At 49.2% G+C, this 24,722-nt stretch overlaps 1 protein-coding gene across 1 annotated transcript in view; it reads right to left on the bottom strand.

Moving 5' to 3' along the window:
• Positions 1–6,361: 6,361 nt before the first annotated feature.
• The window catches only part of Tom1 (target of myb1 membrane trafficking protein), a 36,065-nt gene continuing 17,704 nt past the window's right edge, over positions 6,362–24,722 (bottom strand). The window contains exons 4-15 of the mRNA XM_057754065.1: positions 24,212–24,361; positions 23,816–23,950; positions 23,577–23,723; positions 21,269–21,385; positions 18,577–18,710; positions 17,663–17,696; positions 17,044–17,137; positions 15,272–15,392; positions 12,407–12,482; positions 8,960–9,019; positions 7,309–7,348; positions 6,362–7,216 (exon numbers count right to left, since the gene is read on the bottom strand). Coding sequence (XP_057610048.1) covers positions 7,062–7,216; positions 7,309–7,348; positions 8,960–9,019; positions 12,407–12,482; positions 15,272–15,392; positions 17,044–17,137; positions 17,663–17,696; positions 18,577–18,710; positions 21,269–21,385; positions 23,577–23,723; positions 23,816–23,950; positions 24,212–24,361 — 1,263 coding nt within the window. The 3' untranslated portion in view covers positions 6,362–7,061. The remainder of the gene's footprint in view (positions 7,217–7,308; positions 7,349–8,959; positions 9,020–12,406; positions 12,483–15,271; positions 15,393–17,043; positions 17,138–17,662; positions 17,697–18,576; positions 18,711–21,268; positions 21,386–23,576; positions 23,724–23,815; positions 23,951–24,211; positions 24,362–24,722) is intronic.

Raw genomic sequence — 24,722 nt, forward strand, 5'->3', positions numbered from 1 at the left:
CACAAGGTTGAGGTTAAGGTTGGCCAAGAGTATCAGAGGCTGTAGCCCAGTGAGTCTGGTTATCCTTAACTCCTGTCCTTTAGGGTCAGGGCTTCTGCCTCAGGCAGCAGGGCTGCACAGACTAAGGCTGGGCAGGTAGAGTGTCTCTGATGGGCAATACTGGATCCAGTTTGATTACTGAATTGTAAAAGGGAGAAACAGTAACTGCTTAGCATATTGAAATACAATGCAGACAAAACCACAAATGTGTACATCTATACATGAATGTAGACACAATGATGTTCCCAGCCTCCATCTAGCCCCATGCACAATCCCAGAATTTAGAACATACCAGCCTAATGTCCTCAGAGTTCCTTCTTTACCTTTTTTTTTTTTTTTTTTTTTTTTTTTTTGGTTTTTCGAGACAGGGTTTCTCTGCGGTTTTGGAGCCTGTCCCGGAACTAGCTCTTGTAGACCAGGCTGGTCTCGAAATCGCAGAGATTCACCTGCCTCTGCCTCCCGAGTGCTGGGTTAAAGGCGTGCGCCACCACCGCCCGGTAGAGTTCCTTCTTTAAAAAAACTTTAAAAACAATTTGTTTTTATTTCATGTGTATTGGTGTCTTGCCTGCATATGTATGTCATTGTGAGGGAGCCAGATTCCCTGAAACTGGAGCCACAAACAGCTGTGAGCTGCCATGTGGGTGCTGGGAATTGAATCTGGGTCCCCTTAACCACTCCAGCTTCTAGGGTCCCTTCTTTTTTTTTTTTTTTTTTTTTTTTTTTTCGAGGCAGGGTTTCTCTGTGGCTTTGGAGCCTATCCTGGAACTAGCTCTGTAGACCAGGCTGGTCTCAAACTCACAGAGATCCACCTGCCTCTGCCTCCCGAGTGCTGGGATTAAAGGCGTGCGCCACCACCGCCCGGCTTAGGGTCCCTTCTTGAAATGAGGCAGAAGTGGACCTTGACCTAGCTGGCCTCACCAACCTCATCCCTAGGGCTCTGGTAAGGGTTGCATCCCACAGGAACACAGTTACTTGCTAGGGATGGGACCAGGGGGCAGGAATGTACTCTAGCCTGAATTTCACTTCCCCCGCTTTTTTTCTTGAGACAGGGTTTCTCTGTATAGCCTTGGCCATCCTGGAACTCACTCTGTAGATCAAGCTGACCTTGAACTCAGACATCCTTCTGCCCCTGCCTTCTGAGTGCTGGGATTAAGGGCCTGTGCCACCTCCCAACTGGTCTCTTTCTTTTGAGACCTGCTGGATCTTTTCATCTGCCTATCCATCCAACCTGCCGACAGATGCTCTCCTCCCTTCGTGGTCTGGTGGGCAGCATAGTCTAACCCTGCTCTCCTGTCTCTACAGATGACTTGTGCTTCTTGTCTTGTGTTCTCTTCAACCTTCTCTGTTTTGAGACAGGTATCCTTCTGTAGCCCAGGACAGCCTGAAATAATATAATCCAGGCTGGCCTTCTATAGATGACTTGAGCTTCTTGTGTTCTCTCCAGCCTTCTTTGTTTTGAGACAGGTGATGTGAGAGTTCCCTCTGTGTGTTGCTTTTCTTGGTTAATGAATAAAAAAAAAATGCCTTGGCCGGTTGATAGGGCAGAACTTAGGTAGGTAGGGAAGACAGAACTGAATGCTGGGAGAGGGAAAGAGTCAGAGAGATGCCATGGATCCTCTGCCAGAGATAGATGTGCTGGAACTTTGCTGGTAGGCCACGACCTCATGGTGATACACAGATTAATAAAAATGGGTTAAATTCAGATGTAAGAGTTAGCCAATAAAAAGTTAGAGCTAATGGGCCAAGCAGTGATTTAATTAATACAGTTTCTGTGTGATTATTTCAGGGCTAAGCTAGTCGGGCAACTGGAAAATGAACAAGCGGACCCCTGCTCCTACAGACAGGAATCCTTCTGTAGCCCAGGCTAGCCAGAAATAATGTAATCCAGGCTGGCCTTGGACTTCTGAACATGGAGATGATAGGTGTTTCATTCTTTCCTGAAGGGGGTGGAGAAGTTTGAAGGCAGACTGGGAAGAATAGCATAGCGGGTGACACTTCTATGGGTTAATGGGGCAACTGGAGCCATTTGCCTCAAAGCAAACAGTATGATACATGGATGTGTGAAGCAGAAGCTGGTCCTGCTTGTTGACTCCCAGGAGGACTCCAGCCAGAAAGCAACTTTCTCAGAAAAGGTAGGCCTGGGGGTCCCCATGCTCTGGCCCCGCACTGCCTCTCCGGTGCTCACATCTGGCTGGGAGCTGTCTGTTCCCTAGGCTGAAACAGTGGTTATAGGTAGAGGTCTGAGTTCAGAGGTTGCCTGCCTCCTGATTTTTGTGCTCCCCATGCCTGACTAAAGATTGCACTAGGGACATATAGTTAGAAACAAACTAGAGACTGTTTATTAAGAACGGGCAAACAGCTGTGCATGGTGGTACACACTTTTAATCCCAGCACTTGTCAGGTAGAGGAAGGTGATCTAGAGTTTGAGGCCAGCCTGGTGCATAGAGCGAGTTCCAGGACTAGTGAGCAGTGCTGGTGAGCAAGGAAAAGACTTCAAGTCTCCTCAGTAAGTTGGCCTGAGCATACTCCACTCATTGTATGTGGCCTGGGTGGGGGAGTTTTCCAGTCTTTGTCACCTGGCTTTTTTTTTTTCTGGTATGTTAATCTTTTTTTGTTTTTTGTTTTTTTGGTTTTTCGAGACAGGGTTTCTCTGTGGCTTTGGAGCCTGTCATGGAACTAGCTCTTGTAGACCAGGCTGGTCTCGAACTCACAGAGATCCACCTGCCTCTGCCTCCCGAGTGCTGGGATTAAAGGCGTGCGCCACCACCGCCCGGCTTTTTTTTTTTTGCTTGCATATATGTCTGTGTTAGGATTATGCTGGCCTTCCTTGTCACCTGGCAGGATGAGCCCCAAACAGTAGCCTTACACAAGCTCCGCCCACTCCCAATATCTCCCTTCCCCCAGGGCAAGCTGCCCCCCCTTCGCCCGGTCCCATTCTTCTGAAGAGGCAGCCTCCTTCTCTCTCTCTCTCTCTCTCTCTCTCTCTCTCTCTCTCTCTCTCTCTCTCTCTCTCTGTCTCTCTGTCTCTGTCTCTCTCTCTCTCTCTCTCTGTCTCTGTCTCTCTCTCTCTCTCTCCCTCCCCTGTACACTCACCTTTTAATAAAACTTCACTCTCAGCACTCTCAGTCTCTGCCTGCAGGCCGTATTCCCGTCCACGTTCCTAACCCACCATGGGACCCTCTAGGCTCGCGCAGTAAATCCGAACACTATATACATGTCTGGAACCCGTAGAGGCCCAAAGATAGCTCTAAATTTCCCAGGAACTGGAGCTTGTGACGTTGTAAACTATCATGTGGATGCCGCTGTGGGGACGGGAATGCAGGATGGTATTTGGCAGGGTCAGAGTGCAGAAAGGCTAAGCAAGGGGGCGGGGAGGATGGGGATCCAGATGGGGGCCAGTGAAGCTTGCTTTTTGACCGGTAGGTGCTCCTTTTAAATGGGTAGGCAGAGTGAGCAGGTAGAAGCCCCAGCCGTACTTTCTGTCTCTTGTTCCAGCTCTGCTCTGGGTGGTTCTGGAGCTGGGCCAAGGATGAGCAGTCATTGCAGATCTCCATGATGGAAGCAGGTGTTACATGCCACTGCTCTGCGCAGTGGAGTCTGTGTGTGATAGTTATGGACAGGACATATCCTTTCAAATGCATATGTTGAAGTCTTTGGGTGTGACTGTATTTAAAGACAGCACCTCTGAAGAGACTAAGGTTCTATGTGGTCATTGGACAGGGGATAATCCAACAGACACCTTCCTAAGAGGAGGGTGTCAGGGTGAGGATGGCTATCTCCAAACCAAGGACATCTTTGCCACACCTGAATCTTGGACTTCCAGAACAAATGTCTGTTGTTCACTCAACTGTGACTCTTTGCTGGGGAAGCATGCAAGGGAACTGCACGGACCAAGGATCTCTGTGGAGCTTCTTGATGCTGGAGGTGGGGAGACCTCCTCCAGGGACAATTACAGAACTGCTCAGATGTGGGGGTCCGCCTCGACAGCAGGTTGTAGATGTCACTCCACTGTCTGCCCTTTCTCCCCTCTTCTTCCCTTCCTGTCCCAGATGAGTAGCAAGATAGCCACTGGTAGTGAGGGGACTGCAGTGGCCCAGAGGAAGTACAGGAGCCTGACACCCATGGGGTCCAGGGGATGATGGCCTGGAGGACCTCAGATAGGGACAGCAACAGATTGGTGGTGATGGGACAAAGCAAGAAGCAGTAAGAGTGGACCAAGTCAGCCATGACATGATGCCCGAAACCACAGCATTCAGAATTTGAGGAGGAAGGTTAGGAAGTTTGTTCAAAAAATGAAAAGTAAGTGGGGTGGTGCCTACTTTTAATCCCAGCATTTAGGAGGCAGGGGCAGGTGGATCACTGAGGTCATGGCCAGTCTGGTCTTCAGAGTGAGTTCTAGGACAGCCAGGCCTACAGAGAGGAAACCCTGTCTTGAAAAAAACAAAAGCAAAAACCAACCAACAAACCAAACAGAAAAATAAAAAGTAAAATGTGCTGCTGACTCCCTACAGTTCAAAAGGCAGGTGGGGTCAAAGCTGAAGGTTCTGGGAATCAAGTCCTTACCTGAATTTTGAAGGAGGAACTTCAATCCTTCAGCCTCTAGCTCTGTTTCACCAGAGATGTGAGGGTAGGGGTGGGGAGGTACTGCGTGTGTGTGTGTGTGTGTGTGTGTGTGTGTGTGCGCGCGCGCGCCCGTCTGTGTTCAAGCTGGGGAGGAAGGAGAGTCCCTGTGCTTGCAGCACTGCTGCCATCTTGTGGTTACACGAGACACTGATCCTGAAGCCAGGCCCACACAAGTCAGAGCAAGACAGCCTTCCAGCTATCATGGAGTGGGCAGAGGCTTCATGAAGTGCTGGCCTGAGCAGCAGACCTAGAACCAGACTCTGTGGTCAGTCTCCGTTTCACTCCTATTGCTGGGATCGAGTCAATTGTGACTATCTTTGCAAGGGGCATTCAAGGTGGGGGAGGGGGGGAGCCTGTGCTGTCTTCTAGGTCTCCAGTAGTTGTCCTGAATGGGCACATACTGGGAACTGGGAAGCAACACTGTAGGCTGCACCAAGGAACCAGACAGCTGTGCGTCAAGCCATGCTGCTGCCAACTGACCACCCTGAAGTCTACAGACAGTGCCTGGTTTCCTGCCAGCATCCCCTCTGCTAGCTGTCTGTATGGTCGCCCAGTCTTGGTGGAAACCTGGGGGTTGATCGATTCCCACTTCACAGTTAGTGCAGTGGCCCCTTCATCTCAGATCTAACCTTTACAGTCCCTTCCCTTTATTTACAAGTCCCCAGGCAGAACATCTGTCACATTCCCATTTGTATCCCTCACACTGAAAACCATGTCTGCCCTACAACCAGCACTTACGACAATATCGAACCCTGATAACACACAAGATGGTAGTAGTGACTACTGGTAAGGTCCTAGGCTTCTGGAGTGGTCTGTGGAAACTTCCCTGGGATTTCTAGTTTAGACAGTAAAGCGCAGCCTTGGCTTTGATCATTCCAAAGTCAGCTTCCCTAAAGGGGTTCAGATATGGAGAGAATGAAGGAAGCAGGCAGAGAAGTAGACTGGGGTCCCTTTCTTCCATGACTTACTAATTAAGTTACCAATCAAACAAGGCCCTTATCTACTTGTAAAGGGTGGTAACACCATGGATGCTGTGGGACCAGGCCAGAGGTGATGGGCTTGGCTTGGACATGCATTCAGCCCTTCCCCTGCTTAAAGACAGAACAGTCAGGGGCCATGCATGCTATCCCTAATCTGGTTCCTTCATGCAACTGTCCCTAGAGAGCTGGGTCAGGTCTCAAAGTGCAGGTACCAGACCCTGTGTGCTGACTACTTCAAGCCTTCTGCTCTCTTGCTGCTAAGGGTTGGGTTAGCAGGTACCCACAGCTCAGAACAAGGCCTCTTGAGGGTTGTGTAGAACCAGGGAAGGTCTGGATGCCTCACCTGATGTGTATGGCCCAGTGCCGTGTCCTCCCTGTGGCCTGCTACCCCAACATGCCAACACTGTCTACCAATACTAGGCTTCTTCTCTTGACCAATGTGCCATTGTCATAGGATGGGCAGAAGCATGGGGGCAGTAGTGTGTGAAAGAACCCAAAGAGGCCAGTGCTGTCCTGTGCAGAACAGATGGAGGCTGGATTTGTGTGGTGAAACAGGGGTTGTATCTGTGAGTATGGCTGTGTGCTCCACCCTGCTGTGCCATGAGTGTGGTCTCCAGACCATACTACATCTACAGGTGCCCACCTCTCAGATGGCTCAAAGTAGGCCCTGCTCATCAAAATGCTTCCTGCCAGAAGCAGATCACACTGGCAAGTGGCTTTCTACTTTTATTTGAGGACACAAAAGGCACCTCTTCCTGTCTGTTCCTGAGGACCAACCAACAGACAAGCCTCAGGTGGGTGAGCCCTGCTGGAGGAACAGAGCACAGATGGGGGAAAGGCAGTGGAGGAACTGGGGGGCTCTGGATACTCAGAATCCCCAAGGTCTCATCTTGACACCTGGACTAGTGAGGTCTTGCCTCACTGGGTGCAGTTTCGTACCTGGGACTGAAGGTAGCTCAGCAAGGGCCACCACAGTCCACCCCAACAGCCAGTCAAGACCTTCTTTAGGCCCTGCTCTGCTGGTACAGGGATGGGAGAGGCTGTAGTAATGCCTCCTCTATCACCTAGACTGGAAGTGTGGATGCTGGAGGGCTCCCATGAGCTTCCTCGGGGAAGGAGCCAGGGGGATTTCATGGAAGCAGTCTCACACCAGGACAATCAGGTCACATCAGGTCAGCTTGTCTGGGGCTCCAGGTCTCAGCAAAGTCAGAACGGGCAGGAAGATAGAGGAGGCAGGACTAGTCAGGACCCCCGTGGAGGGCTGACCCATTCCCCCAGTTCATCCCACCGTTGCCCAGGCTCCAGGAGGAAAGAAGGGGGGAACACCCCCAAGCAGCCTTAACACCAAAGGAGGGAGGGAGGGGCCCCAGTGGGTATGAGAGTGCCAGGCCCTGGGCTGCAGGGTACCAGGCCCTACATTCATAAGGCAAATAGCATGTCATCATCCTTCTCCTGGGTCTTCCTTCGAGGAGCTGTGCCAGGAGAAGGTCCTGGAGGTCTTTCGGCTGAAGGGCTGGCCAGGTTGGGCAGTCGATCAGCAGCCTTGGCCCGTTCTTCCAGAAATTTGTCAAATTCTAGTGAAAAAGAGTAGGCTTGTAGGCTAGAACCGGGGAGGACAGGGCTATTAGTCTCAGGGGAAGAGCAGGTACATAGGGTGGTCTGTTACCTTCACTGGTGACACCAGAGGCATCCTCAGTGCTGTTACCCTGAGGATGCAGACAGAAAAAGACAGAGGTTAGTACTGCTGGGAGCACGTATAACCTGCCACACAGTGGGCAAAGGCAGGCCCTTGGGAGCAGGACCAGCCTTGATGTTGTGCTTAAGTTAACCATGGTGTCAGGATATAGGCCTTGGTTCACTCCTACCTGAGCATCAGGGCTCCAGGTGTTCTAATTTTGATGAACCATGACTTTATTCTATTCTCCCTTGAAACAGGGAGGCTGGGGCTTAGCAGCTGAAAGCTCACACTATTCCTACAGATGACCTGAGTTCACTTCCTAGCACACATATAACAGCCTATAACACCAGGTTCAGGGGGAACCAATGCCCTCTTTTGACTTCTGCAGGCACTGCACTCACATGAATAAACACACACACACACACACACACACACACACACACTTATAAAATTAGGGCTGGAGAGATAGCTCAGTGGTTAAGAGCACGTTTTGCTATTGCAGAAGACCCAGATTTTGTTCCCAGCACCCAAATGGCAGCTCACAATCAATTGTGACTCTAGTTCCATGGGATCTGATGCCCTCTTTGACCTGTTCAGGTACCAGGTATGCATGTGATGCATATAAATACATAAATAAATCTTAAAAAATTAAATCTTTTTGTGTTAAGAAACAGGAAAAATGGCTATGTGTAGTGGCACATTCCTTTAAACCCAGCACTTGGGAGGTGGAGGCAGGAGGATCTCTGAGAGTTCAAGGCCAGCCTGGTCTACAGAGCTAGTTCCAGGATAGCCAGTACTACTACTTAGAGAGACCCTGTATCAAAACAAAAATAAACAAAGGAAAGAAGATAGAAAGAAGAACCTGCAGCCAAGGCTAAGCTAGTAGATACTGGAAGCTAAACACAGATAGTCAAGCCCTGGTGTGGTACCCTGCAGCACATTCCTTTCCTCTAGGATTCAGAGACAGGGACTGTCTAGCTCCATGGATGGAAGGTCAGCCCCCACTGGGGCTGTTAGAGCTAAAGCTGTGCCCATGTCTGCTGGAGGTGAGCTACAGCCCATTAACCACGTGAACATGCGGGGGCAATGAGGCTTCTGCTCAGTGAGCAGGGCCTGAGTCTTGCCTAGTCCTTGGTCTGATTTGGTTAGAATCAAAGTCTTGCTGCTTATGGGCAGCGGCCCTTGGAAGTGCCCAAGTTGTCACTGGGTCTTTAGTGTCCACAGAAGTGGGGGTGGAAGCTGGGGAAACACCTTGATGCCAGCTCAGGACTTGTGCCTTCTGGTTCCTTTATAAAGTGGTAGCCAGGAGCTGGGTCCCTTGCAGTTATCAGCCTTTTTGATATGAAATGTGGTGAGAATGATGCCTCCCTAAGTGGATTTAGGTCTCTAGGGGCTACTGTAGGTACACAGTTTAGTATCCCTCTTGGTCTATAACCAATGCCATCTCCTGAATGATGGCGGAGACACACAATGACACACTGAGGTGTGATCTGGGACAGGGAGGCTGTTGCCTGGGAGAGTATGGTGGTTAACCAGATGAAGATATTAATACTTATCTCTCTTTACTAGTCATTCACCAGGCCCCTCTATAAGACAAATGGATCTTTGCTTGGTAGGCAAGAGGGGAACCCCAACTTACCACATCTGTGGACAGCCACTGTTCAATGTCCTCCATGATGCGGGCCTGGTTGGTGGGGATCTGGAAGGAAGGCAGTAGTGAGGCAAGTAGGAGCAGTAGTCTGGGTGCTGAGAAGGAAGCTGAATAGTCCTTGGAATTCACTTCCCCACCCGGATCTGAGTTTCCTCTATGTCCTGCTGGGGTATATATCCTAGAATTACCTGTTCCAGCTACTTAGGACCACTCTGCCGTGGTACCTGGCTGTGGGTGAAGATGCAGAAGAGTAAGGAGGACTGTGCTCCCAGCAGCTGGAGTAGGCAAGGGGCAAATAGGAGAGAATGCATGTCTGGTCCTGACAATGGGAAGTGTGGGGAGGTATTCCAACTGGATTCGGTTTTATGCCATGATCCAGGACAAAGACAACCCTGATCACAAGTGTTCAGAGCACTGCCAGGGAGGCTCAGTCTCCTGGCACCTTGGCAGAGTTAGTTAATGGAAGAAGCAGAAACAGTAGGATCCAAGAGGAAGGAGGCACTGAGTACTTCAGAAAGGCCAGGGTGGTGGTCTCAGGGTCTAGATGGGCACATTTGACTCTGGGCCCAACACATGATGGCTCCTAAAGGGAACAGGGGCTGGGGTCTTCCACTGCTAACAGTTTCCACAGTGTCTATCTGGTTGGAGGTCATGAGCACAGACATAGTCTGCTATGGCCCCTGGAGTGACTCCCGGCATCTTACACAATGTTCTGGTGCTTGTCTTCCTGACAACATGACCACCATTCAGAGTGCTGTCAGGAGGAGGTAAGGCAGGCAGAGCCCATACAGAGAAAGGCTGGAAACTCCAAGTTCCCATTTGGCTATTTTTGCACAGAGGAGAGTTAGAGTTTCTGATCAAACCAGTCTAGGGCCAAGCTTATCACCTAGTGCAGGGAAGAGGCAGGGGCAACTTTCCAGCAGCAGGTGCTCTTGGCAGGCCAGGCCTGCCCAGCTAAGTGTTGCCCCTTGACTGTGAGAGGAAGAAGTGGTTAAATCGGAGCCTTAGCCCTCCTCTCTTGGGGCTGCCTAGGGTCACGCTCCCTAGTACCAATTCTGTGGCCTGACAATTCATGTAGGTTCTTTATACGATCACCTCTCAACCCAGGGAAAAAGCCTCACCATGGTGGTGGACAGTAGCGTTAAGTTCAGGGATAGTGGCGGACTGGTAGCCACTTCCATCTAGATGTTCATGTGTACATATGTGACTGTGTGTAGGTGTGTGCATACACAGGTATCACAGCAGAGACAAGGGATAGAGGAAGCTATACAGTGTGTCTCACTAATGGGAGAACCATGATGGTAGGAACCCAGAACTTCCAGACTGGGTTAATGTGAAGAACAAATAAAAAAACAATAACTCCTCGCCATTCCCACTGAATCCCAAAGGGTGGCGTGCACACTCTAAACTGAAGAACCGTGCCTGTCAGCCAGATTAGTGACTGGCCAAGGGTTTCTGAGGGCCACCCAAGTTTCAGAAAAATTGCTTTTCTCACCGCTTTCATAGTGACCAACAGCAAACAGGAAGACTTCTAGGCCCCAGAACAGATGAGTGGTGGAGGGACTCTGGTCCATTATTCATTGACCTCCCTGTCCACTCTACACAGACCAGTGTAGGCCTAGGCCACTGCTGCATCTCATGAAGAGAAGGAAGAGAATCTGGCCCTTCGTGCAACAATGTACGCCACACAAGTTGTGAGTTCTGCTGAGTCTTGGACAAAGGTACTGCCTACCAGCTTCAGTTTGGACTTTGGTCTTGAATCACATCCAGGCAATCAGTGAATTATGTGGCCTTGACTGACTGCCTGGGAGTAGGTGCTGGCTTGGTCTTCAAAACAGACAGCTGCCCAAGTAAAGGGGAGAGGGCACAAATGAACGTCATGCTTGTCAGTGAGTGGGGCTGTGCATCTATTTCCTACTGTGGGCTACAGCAAGGTGCTGTGGGAGTCTGGAAACACAACACTGGTCATGCCTGTGGTGGCTGTTTGTCCTGAAAGATGCCCCCATTTTTGGGTGGCAGCAGGAGTGGACTATGTGCTGATTCCTATGAGGGGAATGTGAGGGCTTAATATAGGGCCAAGCATATAGAGCATAGGCTCAAGAGGTGATGGCTCAAAAGCATGGATAGGCACCAAGGCCCAGTGCAGGTGTGCTTTGCTCTACCCAGCTGTGGCCCTTAGACTCCATGAAGCCTGCCTGCCTCACTGTTCTGGGCCTCTTCTGCTCTGACTTGAAATGGACCCCAAGCAAGGAGCTAGGATGCACAGGAGTGCAGATGGAGAGTTCCTGGGAGTCACTAGGTCCTGCTCCATCTGAGCAGGACCTCCTAATGGAGCTCTGGTTTCTTTCTGGAGTTGAGTGAGGTCCCTCCTGTGCCCAAGTCTTTCAAATGACTTTTTATCTCACCTAGGACAATGTCCATGGTCCTACCCATCCCTTAGACCTCTTCTTCCACTTCTCAGGCCCATCTGGCCTCAGAGTCCACCTGCCACACTCCTCTGTGACCTCCTGGCCCTCCCCTACCTCCTAAGTGGGGTGTGCTGTTTCTTTTTTTTTTTTTTTTTTGGTTTTTCGAGACAGGGTTTCTCTGTGGTTTTGGAGCCTGTCCTGGAACTAGCTCTTGTAGACCAGGCTGGTCTCGAACTCACAGAGATCCGCCTGCCTCTGCCTCCCAAGTGCTGGGATTAAAGGCGTGTGCCACCACCGCCCGGCAGGGTGTGCTGTTTCTTGCTACCCTCCCCTCCCAGTGGAAATCTTGTCACTGGGAAGGGTGGCCACAGAATTCTCAGTCTGGGCATGTGGCTTCCACTCAACACACAGCCAAGAAATTAACTGGACTTAAAAGAGTACCTGGGAGCCTGGGCAGTGGTAGTGTACACCTTTAATCTCAGCACTTGGGAGGCAGAGGCAGGTGGATCACTGTGAGTTCCAGGACGGGCTCCAAAGCTACAAAGAAATCCTGTCTCAAACAAATAAACAAACAAAAAATGAGTGCCTGGGAATTGCGCCTCTTGTTCTAGGGACTCCATTTTATTCCCCTCTGCCCATGCTCCTGTTAGTGACAGGATGGTGTTTTCTCACAGGCTGCTCTAAACAACTACTGCTGCTAAAAGTTCCAGGAAAGAAGATGAAACAGGGCTCGTGGGTTAATTGCCTGATGACCCAAGTTGGTAGGGGATGAAGTAGGATGTGAACTAGGACCACACTGGACATCAGCTCCTGAGGCAGAACTGTGTCTGCATCCTTGATGGGTGAGTGCCTCCTTGGCTCTCAACTGGGGAAAACAAAGCAAAGCAAAGCAAAACAAAACAAAAAAACCAACAACTGAGAGGCAAAAGGGAAACGGCTGTGCCAATCCATTGCTGAGCTCATAGTAGGCCCATAGTCCCTTCCTTTTGGAAGGCTATGGGTAGAACAGGACTTTTTTTGTACTTACCGCTCCAGTGTTTTGCTGCCGGGCATCCAGGGCTCCAGCCAGGCCATCTGTGGTTTGGGGGGCTTCATATTTGACCCTGAAATACAGAGCAGCATGGTATCAGATGCTACCTGACCACACTGGGCCTGACAGGCAATGTGTGGGACTAGGAGAGTCAGACTTGGGCTGGCCTGGGCAGGAGTGCCTCAGGTCAAAGGATGGCGTGGGAAGAAGGGGCTCCATTTTCTGCTATTGGGGATTATGCTCAGATATGTGCCCCATAATGATGTGCATCCACCAAGCATGAGAATCTAGGGATGGCATGTGACCAAAGATCAGGAACAAAATCACACATGGCTATGACCACACTGGGCCAAGTTGAGGGACTAGGAAATAGATTCTGACCCAACGCCCATGGAGAATTTTTTTTCTTTTCTTTTTTCTTTTTTGTTTTTTTGAGACAGGGTTTCTTTATAGCTTTGGGGCCTTTGGAGCCTGTCCTAGAACTACCTCCGTATACCAGGCTGGCTTTGAGTTCACAGAGATCTGTCTGTCTCTGCCTCCTGAGTGCTGGAATTGAAGGTGTGTGGGACCACCGCCTGGTGAGAATTTTCATAGGTTCATTTTTGAGCAGTTCCCACCTGAATTTCATCAACTTGGTTCTGTTTAAGGGTATATTTGAATGGAGGAGTCCCTTCTACTGTCAAAATGAGTGTGACTATCTGACACTGGCCCCACCTCTCTGACGAATGTGTTACAGCTCTTCTACGTGTCCCCAAAGGGAGGTCAGCCGGGCAGGCAGGTGGAAGGCTAGGGCTGGGAGGGATGGGGTTGGCACCTGGCTGCTAGAACATGAGGACAGGGAACGAGTGTGTGGCGTGGTGTGGTGTGTCTGAAGTACAGCCTCAGGGAAGTAAGAGGTCACCCTGGAGTGGGAGAGAGGTTAGGACAACAAGGAAACTATTGGGAGAAAAGGTCATCCAGGTGACCACATGGGAGGATCTATCACAGCGAGAGGATGGGCTAGCCAGTCAAGAGAACAAAGAGAACCTCACAGCGAGGGCCCAGTTCTGTGTCTGTGGGTGCATTCTATAGGGTGGGGACCAAGCATAGTGAGGGGTACAGGGAAAACAAAGGCCTAAGAGGGCACAGAATGGCTATGCTAGTCAATGGGAGCTGCAGAGATGTAAATCTGCTAGGAAATGCTTCCCCTGCCCGTTGCCCCTATTGCCAACATGAGGTCCTCTAAGTATCTGCTCCCTTTCTCATGTGTGTGCCCAGTGAAGGGCCAGAGCTCAGCTCTCTCACCTTGCCTCCAAGCTTTTGCACATGCTGTTTCTAGAACCTAAACCCGTGTCTGGCCTTGAGTCCTCTGAGAGCTACCTGCCCCATCAGTCAAGCACTGCACCACACAATGGTCATGCACACTACTACATAAAGACTGCTGCCCCAAAGGGCAGGCTGCATGTGTGCCTTCCCTGTGGAGGGATGATGGTGCAACAGTGCATTCCAGCCATGCTGGCAAACCAATCAGCACCAGGCACTCTCCAGTGTGCCCAGTCGTTTTGTATGCTGGAGTCTACGTGGACAGGCCACACTCTTGAGTGCGTGTCCCACTAGACTCATTAGCTTTCATCTGCACAGCAGTCTCAGCAGCATCCTTAACTCCATGGCAATAGTAAGCTGCTAGTCCCAGAGCCTCTGGGCTTGGCATAGTATGGACCTGCTGGCTGCAGACTATCAGATTGTATATGGATCTGTAGTGTACACAGGGATTCCTCTCTGGCCAATTTCAAAGTTCCTAATGACAGAATAGTCACTAAGGAGTGCTGTGGGAGTATCATATATCAATCTGTTGATTTCATTGGTTAAAAATAAAGAAACTGTTTGGCTTAGGTTAGAACATAGGTGGGTGGAGTAAACAGAACAGAATGCTGAGAGGAAGAGGAAGTGAGCTCAGATGCAGGGCAGCTCCTCTGAGAGATAGATGCCATGCTCCCCTCTCCCAGAGCAGACGCGATGAAGCTCCGACCCAGGATGGACATAGGCTAGAATCTTCCCAGTAAGTGCACCTTGGGGTGCTACACACATGAATAGAAATGGGCCAAGCAGTGTTTAAATGAATACAATTTGTGTGTTGTTATTTCGGGTATAAAGCTAACCATGCGGGAGCCGGGCTATGGGAAGAGGCTCGCAGCTCCCACTACAAAGGAGTCATGTGGGAGCAGATAGGAGGCTTCTAGAACTTTCCTTGGTTGTAAGACCCATAGCTGCCCATAGCTCAGTCAAGATTGTAAACAAAGGGATAAGAAAATAGTAGCAAACCTATTTCCTTCAACAAGCCACATGTGGAGAAAGTATGAGATCAGCGAAAGCAGGGAGTGGCCTTTGGAGACCTACTCCATTATATAGGCTCTGACTGACGACATGGCTCCTATGGATAGCCATAGGAAAAGACATACCTTCTCTGGGGATGAGGGTGACTATGGGACAATCATCAAGACCTGGAAGTCCCTAAGGCTTTGTTAGGGGCCTTCTTTGCCCATGGGGGTTTGGGACTGGCTACACATTACATAACACAGTAGGCCAGCCAGACACAATGTTTTGAACAAATGGCCAAAGGCTCCCAACATGGTGCTGTCCTGTGGCTCATGGTCAGCTCTGGTTCTGGTTCTGGTTCTGGTCAGATGCTGACATTCCTTCCCTGCACATCCCTTCCTGTCTGTGGACCACAGTGATCTCCAGGCCAAGCTGGACTGAATTTAGGGACTGTGTGTCTTTCCTTATGTCTGCCTACTTCCAATCCATGTTTAGAGATCCTGAGCGATGCTCTCGCCAATGGAGAGCCCCCATCTTCAGGAGAGTAGGACGGAACAGAAAACTTACCCTTTCCGTTGGTCAGCCAGCGAGCTACCCCGAGTCAGAGCAAACATGTCAAAGTCATCTTCCAGGTGACCCGAGGTCTCCAGAGATTGCAGGCCAGCTCTCACACTGCTGGAGCCAAGATCTGCAGAGACAGAAAGGCCGGGTAAGATATCCACCTGCTCCTCCCATGTCCCATCAGGGTCTAGGGCTGTCTGCTGGAAGAGCATCAGGGCTTAGGTGGTGGGAGTTGGACTTCCTTTCTGTTGAGTATACTCATCTCTAAGGTGGTCACACAATCACTTTCTCCTGGCTGCGGTGAGGATTAGAGAACAGGAAAAACACCTGCTAGAGCAGCAGTTCTCAACCTGTGGGTCACGATGCCTTGGGAAGTTGAACAACACTTTCACAGGGGTTGCATATCAGATATTCATATTACGATTCATACCAGTAGTAAATTTACAGTTATAAAGTAGCAATGAAATAATTGTATGGCTGGGAATCACCACTGCACTAGTGGAAGAGGCTGGCAGCAGGACAGTGATGAGATCTGACTTTTTACAAGTATAATGCCAGTTATTCAAAGTGGGAGCTGAGTGGATTCTTAGGGCTGGGCATGGAGCAGGCAGTCAACAACATTACACCCAATCTCAAGCAGACCTGGTGGTGCAGGCCTGTAATCCCAGGTCTAGGGGAGACTGAGGTTAGCCTGGGTTACAAGGCATGCTCTAGGACAGCTCGGGGAACTTTGTGAGGTTGGGATACAGTCCATACAGTTCAGTGGTAGAGCATTTGCTTGGCATACTTGAGGCTTTAGGCTTAATCCTTAGCAATGCACTGTATAAAACAAAACATCAAAGGGGGAAAAAAACCCCAAACAACAACAAAAAGATCAGGATGGTAGCTGTCCACGTTTATCACGAGTATAGTCAGGTGCACTCACCTGTCATCTCAGCATTTACAGAACTAAGGCAGGAGGATGGAGAAAGCTTAAGGCAACCTAGATGGGTTACTAAACATTTTTAACAACAAAATACATCAAGCCAGTGGTGGTGCTGCTCACCTTTAATTCCAGCACTTGGAAGGGAGAGGCAGGTGGATCTCTGTGAGTTCAAGACCAGTCTGGTTTATAGAGTGAGTTCTAGGACAGTTAAAGCTACACAGAGAAACCTGTCTTGAAAAACAAAGAAACAAACAAACACATCCAAAACCATGAAAATCAAATAAAACCTAAAACTATCCACTCTTCTGAAAACAAAACACCAAAAGAAATCAATAAGTGAGCTGGGAGCATAGCTCAGAGGCAGAATACTTGTCTAGCATGTGCAAGGTCCTGGGTTCTACCCCCAAGTACCACCAAAACACAGAGTGCCTTCTGGCTCAGCCCTGCTGGAAGCTTGTTTCTGGCAGTGTCTTGTTCTACCCTCCCAACCTTGAAAAAGGGCCCACTCCTGCTTTAAGTAGGAACTGAATACTGAAGCTGAGCAGCAGACTTTCCCAGTGCCCTCAGGTTGTTCAGGTGGGGGTGGGGTGGGGAAGCTATCAGTGCAGAGGTATGGTCAGAGCACAGTGGGATTTATTAGACCCAAGGGGCTTTGGAGCCTTGTTACTACCAAGGCATTCTCACAAATTTTGTCTCAAGTGTTCAACCCTGCAGTAAGATTTGGATTGGGATCTAAGCAAAGTGAGACCTGGACCAATGCATTGCTGTTGGGAGTACAGAAAGGCACCCCCAGAACTTTGAGGCTACATATGCATTGTAACATACCCTTGGCTGGAGCCCCCAACATACTTACTCATTCCTGCCAGTTGGGAGGAGAGGCTGTTGGTGGCTGTGGGGTCAGGACCCATGTCAATCAGGTCAGCGGCTGACTCAGTTTCACTGGAGGCCTGAGAGAAGGGAGATGATCCTTTCTGGATGCAGTGATCTGTCTCCAGGCCCCAGTTTCTCTGAATGGGAGTTGGGGAGCTTCTCCCCTTCCACTTGGGCTCTAGTTTGGCTGTACCCCTGGGAGGCTGGGAAGGCCTGAGGTACCAGCTAGTTACGGCAAAGCCTTATTTCCGTTAAAGGGGCAGTGGTATAAGAAGTCAGAGGAGGGCTGGAGAGGTGGCTCAGAGGTTAAGAGCACTGACTGCTCTTCCAGAGGTCCTGAGTTCAACTCCCAGCAACCACATGGTGGCTCACAACCATCTGTAATGGGGTCTGGTGCCCTCTTCTGGCCTGCAGGCATACATGCAGACAGAAAACTGTATACATAATAAATAAATCTTAACAAAAAAAGAAGTCAGAAGAAATTTCCCTATGAGTCTAAAATGTACCAGTACCCTGTGCAGAGCTTCAGGGAGAGGGTGAGAACTTCCCTCTCACTTCCTATCAATACAGCACAACCTAGTCCCAGAAGAGATGCCTCTTACCTTGGCTGTCTGGCCTGTTCGGAACCGTTCAAACCTACAAGACAGAAAAGACCCCTGTCAAAATGTCAAACAGACACAGTCCCCAGAGGACCCCTATGAGGGTTTGAAACCACAGGTCACTGGCAGGGTGATGAGATAGATACACTGGTCCTCCCTAATAGATCCAGTGTATACTTGTGGTTCCCACATCACCACTAGTTGAGCCCCTCTTTCACTTGCTCAAGGGCTGGGAGTTATATTTTCAGTTAGAAATCCACCCTGTAATTGTCGGCAAGAAACAAGTTGACAAAAACACAGAGAAAAGAAAGGGACACTAGCAAGAAGAGAAGTGTGCTGTTTTGTCAACTGACTCAGCTACCTGCTCTACACTAGGGATGATCTAACCCTGATCATCAAGGGACTGAGGAGGTGGATGGAGAGGATCCTGTGCATCCTACTGGAGTTGTGGCTTGGTGTAAAGGACATCACTTCTGAATTCATCTTCTGGTCTGGTATAATGTCTCTGGGTACCTGCCTGCCAGCTAAGGTGATGACTTAGTTGAGAAACTAAGTAGCAGTGGTTGTCACTGGAACAAACTGATGAATTAGAGGTCTGATGACAGGGTATCAGGGGTCTACCACACAGTGTACCTCAAGATGGCAAGGAGGAGGTCTTGCATTCTACTGGGCTAATAAACAGGAAAAGCTGGCCCATTGTTGCTCTCAGGGGCCCAGCCTCTCTTAACTGATTGCACATCACACAGCAAGTGGGGAAAGATAGAAAAGAGGCACACAGAGTAGGACTCCTCACTACCCAAGCATCTCAGTGTCGGGCAGGGAGTTAGAGGCATGTGTCCCTGCTGGTGTCTGAAGAAGGCACAGGAAAAATGACTGTGGAGAAGTCAAAGCCAGGGCCCAGGGTGGGATGGGACTACCGTTCATGACGCAGAAACACGTTGTTGAGGTTGTCATTGACCATGAGCAGTTCCTCGGTCAGTTGCTCATTAGAGATGCGTGGAATGAGCTCCAGGACCCGCTGCTGCATGGCACGGCAAGTGCGATTGAGTTCCTGCATGGAGAAGTGGGACATTCAGGCCACATGGCAGGACAAGGCTATCCTTCATGGATAGTACTTCATCTGGGCCTGTTGTGGGGGAAGGGTCTTCAAGGCACCACAAAATAGGTTTTGGAGCTCTACAAACCTGTTTTCAAGATCAGTTCTCAGGGTGCTCAATTGCAATTACATTATTTAACTGGGAGATGGGGGTCTTACTATGTTGCCTAGGCTGATCTGGAGCTTTTGGCTTCAAGTGATCCACAGCTTCTGGAGTAGCTGGGACTGTTAGGTTTCACGCTAACATTTAAAGTACAGGAACTCACCATGTTAGTGATTCTGCTGGCTTAAAGGAACTGCATGCAGACTGAAGAGTCAAGTTTCTGATACCACATTTGCCTCCTTAAAAACCCTCAGACTTGTGGACTAGTCTGGCACATGTGGTGAAGCAGCACAAGGCAGACATTGTCTCAGACAGAGTGGAAGGGGAGGACTGACTCCCTAACGCTGTTCTCTGACTTCTATGTGCATGCCGTGGTGTTCGCATGTCCTCACTCTTACACACATCATACATGCAGATGCTCACAAAAGGGAAAAACAAAGGAGGAGGGGGATGAAGATGACCATGACAGGTCTGAGAATGGGGGTTGGTGATGGGAACAAGTTGTAACTTCTTTGACTGTTACCCCCACATGTCCTGATTTTGAGTTTTTGACTCATTATTCTCATTAACTGACTTTTTTTCTTTTAATAAACGTATTTTGGGATAATTTTTCAGATTTATTGAAGAGCTGCAATGATGGCTCAGAGTTCCCATGTGCCTTTACTCAGTTTGACATTTATCCAGACTAAGACATTAACACTGGTATTAACTAAACCACATGGTCATGTTTTTTACCACCTTTTCTGCTATCTTTTTTCTGTTTCTGGATCCTGCACTGCATTTAGTTATCATGTTACTGATTGGCTTTTAATCACAGTTAAACTTGTTTTGGAAAAAGAAAAATATCAAGAGGCTGGGTGTGATGCTATGCACCTGTAACACTGGCAGTCAGTGGCTGAGGTAGGGGGGTAGAATGCTCAAGACTAGCTTTGGTTGCATAATGAGACCTTGATTCAAAGATAAAAAAAAATAAATAAAACCTCTTTTGGTCTATAGGCAACTGGTAAAACTGGCCACTTCTTACCCAGTACCTGTCACCTGGCTATGGACCATGGTCACATGCCAGCATACTTTCTCTTGTGGGGATCAAAGATGAGGCTCTGCACTAATCTTTGGCTTCCTGTGGGCCTTGTTCCCCACCCACTCCTAGTTCAGGCCTAGGGTTTCTTTATCTGCTCAGGTGACTTCCAACATCCCTGGGTTCCCTTTCTGTGCCTCCCATGATGAAGCATACCTGAGGATTAGTTTGTTTCCTATTGGGCCCCTCTGGACAGCAGAAGAACACAGCTTGAAGCTGTTGCTTCAAGATATGAATCCCAGCTTTGCTACCTATCAGCCATATGCCCTAGACATTTTACAAGACCTCTCTTTGCCTTGGCTTCCTGATCTGGAGAAAAGGTGTGTGGTCAGGGCTATGAGTGACTATATATCAAGTACCTACATAGAGTTTGACACATGCAGAGTGCCCTTCATGTGGGCACAGACTCTGGGTCACCCTGCCAGTTGGTTACAGTCTTCAGAGTATCCCAGACTGCACATATCTACGTGAACTTGGCTTGGGACAAATAAAACTAACAACAGCCCTTAGTCAACTCCCTTTCTTCATCTAGTTCTCACGCTCCAGTGTCTACTCAGCTAAGATACTCCTATTTTACCCTGCCCCTACCCCCACCAAGTATGAGGATCTTTGAGCAGTCACAGGGGCATAAAGACCTTGCCCTAAACTGTTCTCTGAGGGCTGGTGGGAGAGCGATGCATGAACAGCCCACTGAGTATTCTGCACACAAAACATCCTGCCCTCCATGCATTCTGGAGATTCCTAAGCTTTGGCACTTTCCAACTTTCTTATCTCCTCCCTGAGTGTCCTCCATAGGAAGGCTGCCTAGCTCCCTTCACTCCAGTACCGCACCCCATATGAGGATAGGATCAAGTGAATGTCATTGACAGGAGCAAAATTCAGCATTTCCCACCTGCCTCAGCTCCCCAAGACCAGATATTCACTCTCTCAAAGCCCATGTTGCTTGGTTCCTCTTGCTTGCTCCCCCAAATACTGTGAAAGGTAGAAATCAGCCCTTCCAGCTTTTCCCAGTGCTGCTCATGCTATCAGTACTGGGTGTAGGACTAGCTGGTTCACATGTACTATCTCATTTAATTCCCATGCCCCACTTGTAGCAAAGCAGTCACATAGATGGAGAAAATGAGGGGCTAGTTTGTTCAAACCAGAAAGCAGCAGAATAAGATCTGATTTCCCATCTGATGAAAATCCAAGGCTCCTCTTTGTAATATTTTCTATTGCCTCAGAGTTTCCAGCAAAACCAAAAGAGTGCCATCTGGGCAGGGAAGAAACAGGTATGCATGTACACAGGGTCACCTGGGTGGGGCTGAACCTGGAGGCAGGCTCTTTGCTCACCTGCAGTAGTTCCAGGTCTGCAGGCTCTATCTGGGTGGGTACCAGCTCTGTCAGCATCTCCGACATCACTCGTACATTTCCACTCACCATCTCCAGCTCACTGCGCAGCTTCCCAATCTGAAATGCACCAGAGTGAGGGAAGAGAAGGCAGAATCTAGAGCCCATGCTGCCACCACAGACATATGGCCCAAGAACTGCCCCACCAACACTTTCTCTGCACAGTTTCTCTCCTGACTTCTGGGTATGGTCTGTACTCAAGAGTCCCACCACTTAGCCCCTCACAGAGGTGCTACCAACCGCTGCCATCTCTAATCCAGGAGTCAGGTGCAGAGGAGAGGCTGAAAGAAGTGTAACAATCAGAGGAATAAGCCAGTGAGTGTGGTTGGAAGAGCACCAGCATCTCTTGGGCAAAGATGGCAATTAATGAGGCCCTAGGGAGTGGCAGTTCTCAAGGGCGTAGAAAGGTTGTAGGCCCCTTATGTCTGAGAGGACAAAGTGCTGTTCTGTCTATGTCTTTCCTTCTCTTAAGAGAATTGGGAGTTTGTCTTGTCTCGGTTCATTTTTGGGCCCAGGCTCATTCAAAAATAAGTCCCAGGCCTGCTACCCACTCAAACATGAAACTCAGATCCAGTACTTGTACCCGTGATCAAAGGCCTGGAGACATATAACAATAAAGTTGGTCAGTGTCCTCAAACAGATTAGGTCGTGAGGATCACTGTGCAGTATCTTTTGTGAACTCCAAGAGACTTCATATTAATATGCTCATGGGCACTGTGTCTACTTTGAATGCTGTGAATCATACAAAGGCTCCCCGAAATATATCTGGATCAAGACTCACCTTATAATGGGATGGCTCATGAGTCTAACGGTTGGAAGACTACATTTTGGGAAATACTGGCATATTCCAAATTGTATGGTTGAACGAGAGTGAATTTCATGATTATGACAGCAGCTACCATTTACTGACTGGTTAATGAGTGCCAAGCACTGAACAATACCATCATGTAGGCTCAGACACCTTTAAGGAGCTTGGGGATGAAGAAACAAGCATGTAGAAACAAGTACCATATCCACTGAAGCTGACCAACAGCACACCCACAGTGTCAGGCAGGGTGACTCGTTTAATAACTCTCTTGGTGTAAGTGGACAAGCTGCTCATCACCAACTTGCCACATCCAAACCCAAAGGGACCTAACCACAAAGGAGCTAGGAGTTACATCACCACACTGCAACATCTTAACATGCCCCAAGAGGCAATGAAATCAAACAGAAATACTCAGTTTTGTTTAACAAGAACTTTCTAGCACTAAAGTAATCAAGCAGTAATCAATACATAGGCATTAGAAAAAACAGTTAAAACTAGAAGCAAGGTAGACAATTGCTTTGAATAGCAGGGTAATTTTACAGTTTTGTAGGCTTTAATTACTTGCTTAGCATGCCAGCCATCTCTAGTCGTGTTTGCTGTGGTGCATGGTTTCATAACTTGCTATAAGATAGCATGGGAATTTCTCTTTGTGGAGCTGAGACTATGCACTGCACAAAAGTGGTCAAGAGACCGTTCTTTAGAATGAAGCTTATCTACATCATGTTTGTGACCCTTTACCTCCATCACACTAAGCAGCTAAGTGAAGTATGCTTCACTGATGATGGTCGAAGGTCTGTGAAGACCTCCAGCCAGCCCCAAACCTCATCTCAAGTGTCTGATGATCTAGATTACAGCCACCTGGTCTGGGGCAGGTAACCCTCTATAGGCTAGGAAAATTTCCCCAGAAGCCAGGCCACCAAGCTTTTTCATGAGGCATGTGGGAGGCCTCACTGCACTTTCTCATTCTCCCCCTCTCTCCACCCCACCCTCTTTTTCTGAGATAAGGTTTTGCTATGAAGCTCTGAACTCACACAGAGCCACCCGCCTCTACTACCTCCCGAGTGCTGGGATTGAAGGTATCCCACCAATCCCAGCAAGCATATAGATCCTTTAAAGTTGTCCTCAACTAGAATCTTAATTCAAATGAAATTCTATGTGAGGCTATTACAACAAAAATAAAGTGGAGTGGCCCAAGTGGAAGAGACTGCCTGCCTGCTGGCCATTTCCTCTCCTTGGTGCTGTACAGGAGGCTCCATGGAAGGAGGAATTTGGAGGTACTGACTGCATGCCAGTACAGATAAACTGGAACTGGTATCTCAAAGGATTCTGAGTAAACATTATCCTGAACACGGCAAGAATAGTACACATCTGTGGGCTGCTGGGAGGACAAAGAAATCTCCAGTGCTGGGGACCTTATGGTTCTGTCACAGCTTGTCTGTTTACCTGTTCAGGAGTTGGTGTGATGGGTGAGTCACCTGGGAGGACAGCTGGAGTGGGCAGAGGGGCGGCATGTTGGCTTAGATCTCCTCGCTGACTGGTGTCAGAGACCACAGAGTTCTGTGCAGATGGTGTCTCTGAGTTGAACACAGTCTAGGGGGCAAAATAAAGGGTAAGTAAGGCTTCCTGGAAAGGCACTATCGGCCCCTCAAGATAGCTCCTGCCTCACTCAAAGTTCTCCTTACCCTCTGCGGTGTGTGGATGGGTGACAGCATGTCCAGGTCAGTCATGGGGAACTCCAGGCCTTTCCTTCGCAGGTCCTCATAGACAGCAACGACACCTGTCAAATCAGGCGAGCTGCGGAACGCGTCAGCCCAGGACTGAGAGGGGACAAGGACATGGCCGGTAACTACTGCTCACCTTCTTTTTGGTGAGACTGCCCCACCATGGCACCTAGACAGAGGACAAAAGTGCTTCCCCTTCTTCCTTCTGCCTGGTCTTCTAACCCCATGCACCAGGCTCAGTAGACAGTGATAAGAAGACAGTGATAAGCAGTCCGTTAGCTGACAGAGGAAGATCAGCCTCGGCACTCCCTGACCCCTTGAGGTTACTAAGCTACCCCACCCTGTCAAAGGGCTCACCTGGATGAGGTTCAACACCTTGTCATGAACAATAGTTGGTGGATTGTTCTTTGGCAGGATGGTCCTCACCAGTACACTCTCCACAAACTCCTGGCTGGCCACCAGTACATGGAAGCGGTGCCCGCAGTTCTTAACACATGTTTCCAAGACCTGTAGGTCAAGGTGCCCAAGAGAGAGTCCTATCAGAATAGGTGAAATGGCTGCTGCTCCAGTGAGGCTCCTCTTCTGTCCCAGAGGGAAGCCAAGCAGAGGAAAGGAGGGTTCCAGAGGGTATCTCCTAGGACATGGGGATGGGAGCATTGCTAGATTCGGGGGCTTGCCACCTAGGAGACTGGGACATGCAGAATGATCTGACAGACAGAACTCCCTTCCAAGTAGGCCAGGGACTACTATAACATAACCCTACTTCCTAGCTCATATGGTCTTGATCAGTAGTTCTCAACTTCCTAATGCTACAATGCTTTCATACAGTTCCTCACGTGTGGTCACCTCCAACCATAAAAATTATTTT

This window comes from Chionomys nivalis, chromosome 21, assembly GCF_950005125.1.
Source record: "Chionomys nivalis chromosome 21, mChiNiv1.1, whole genome shotgun sequence".
NCBI lineage: Eukaryota > Metazoa > Chordata > Mammalia > Rodentia > Cricetidae > Chionomys > Chionomys nivalis.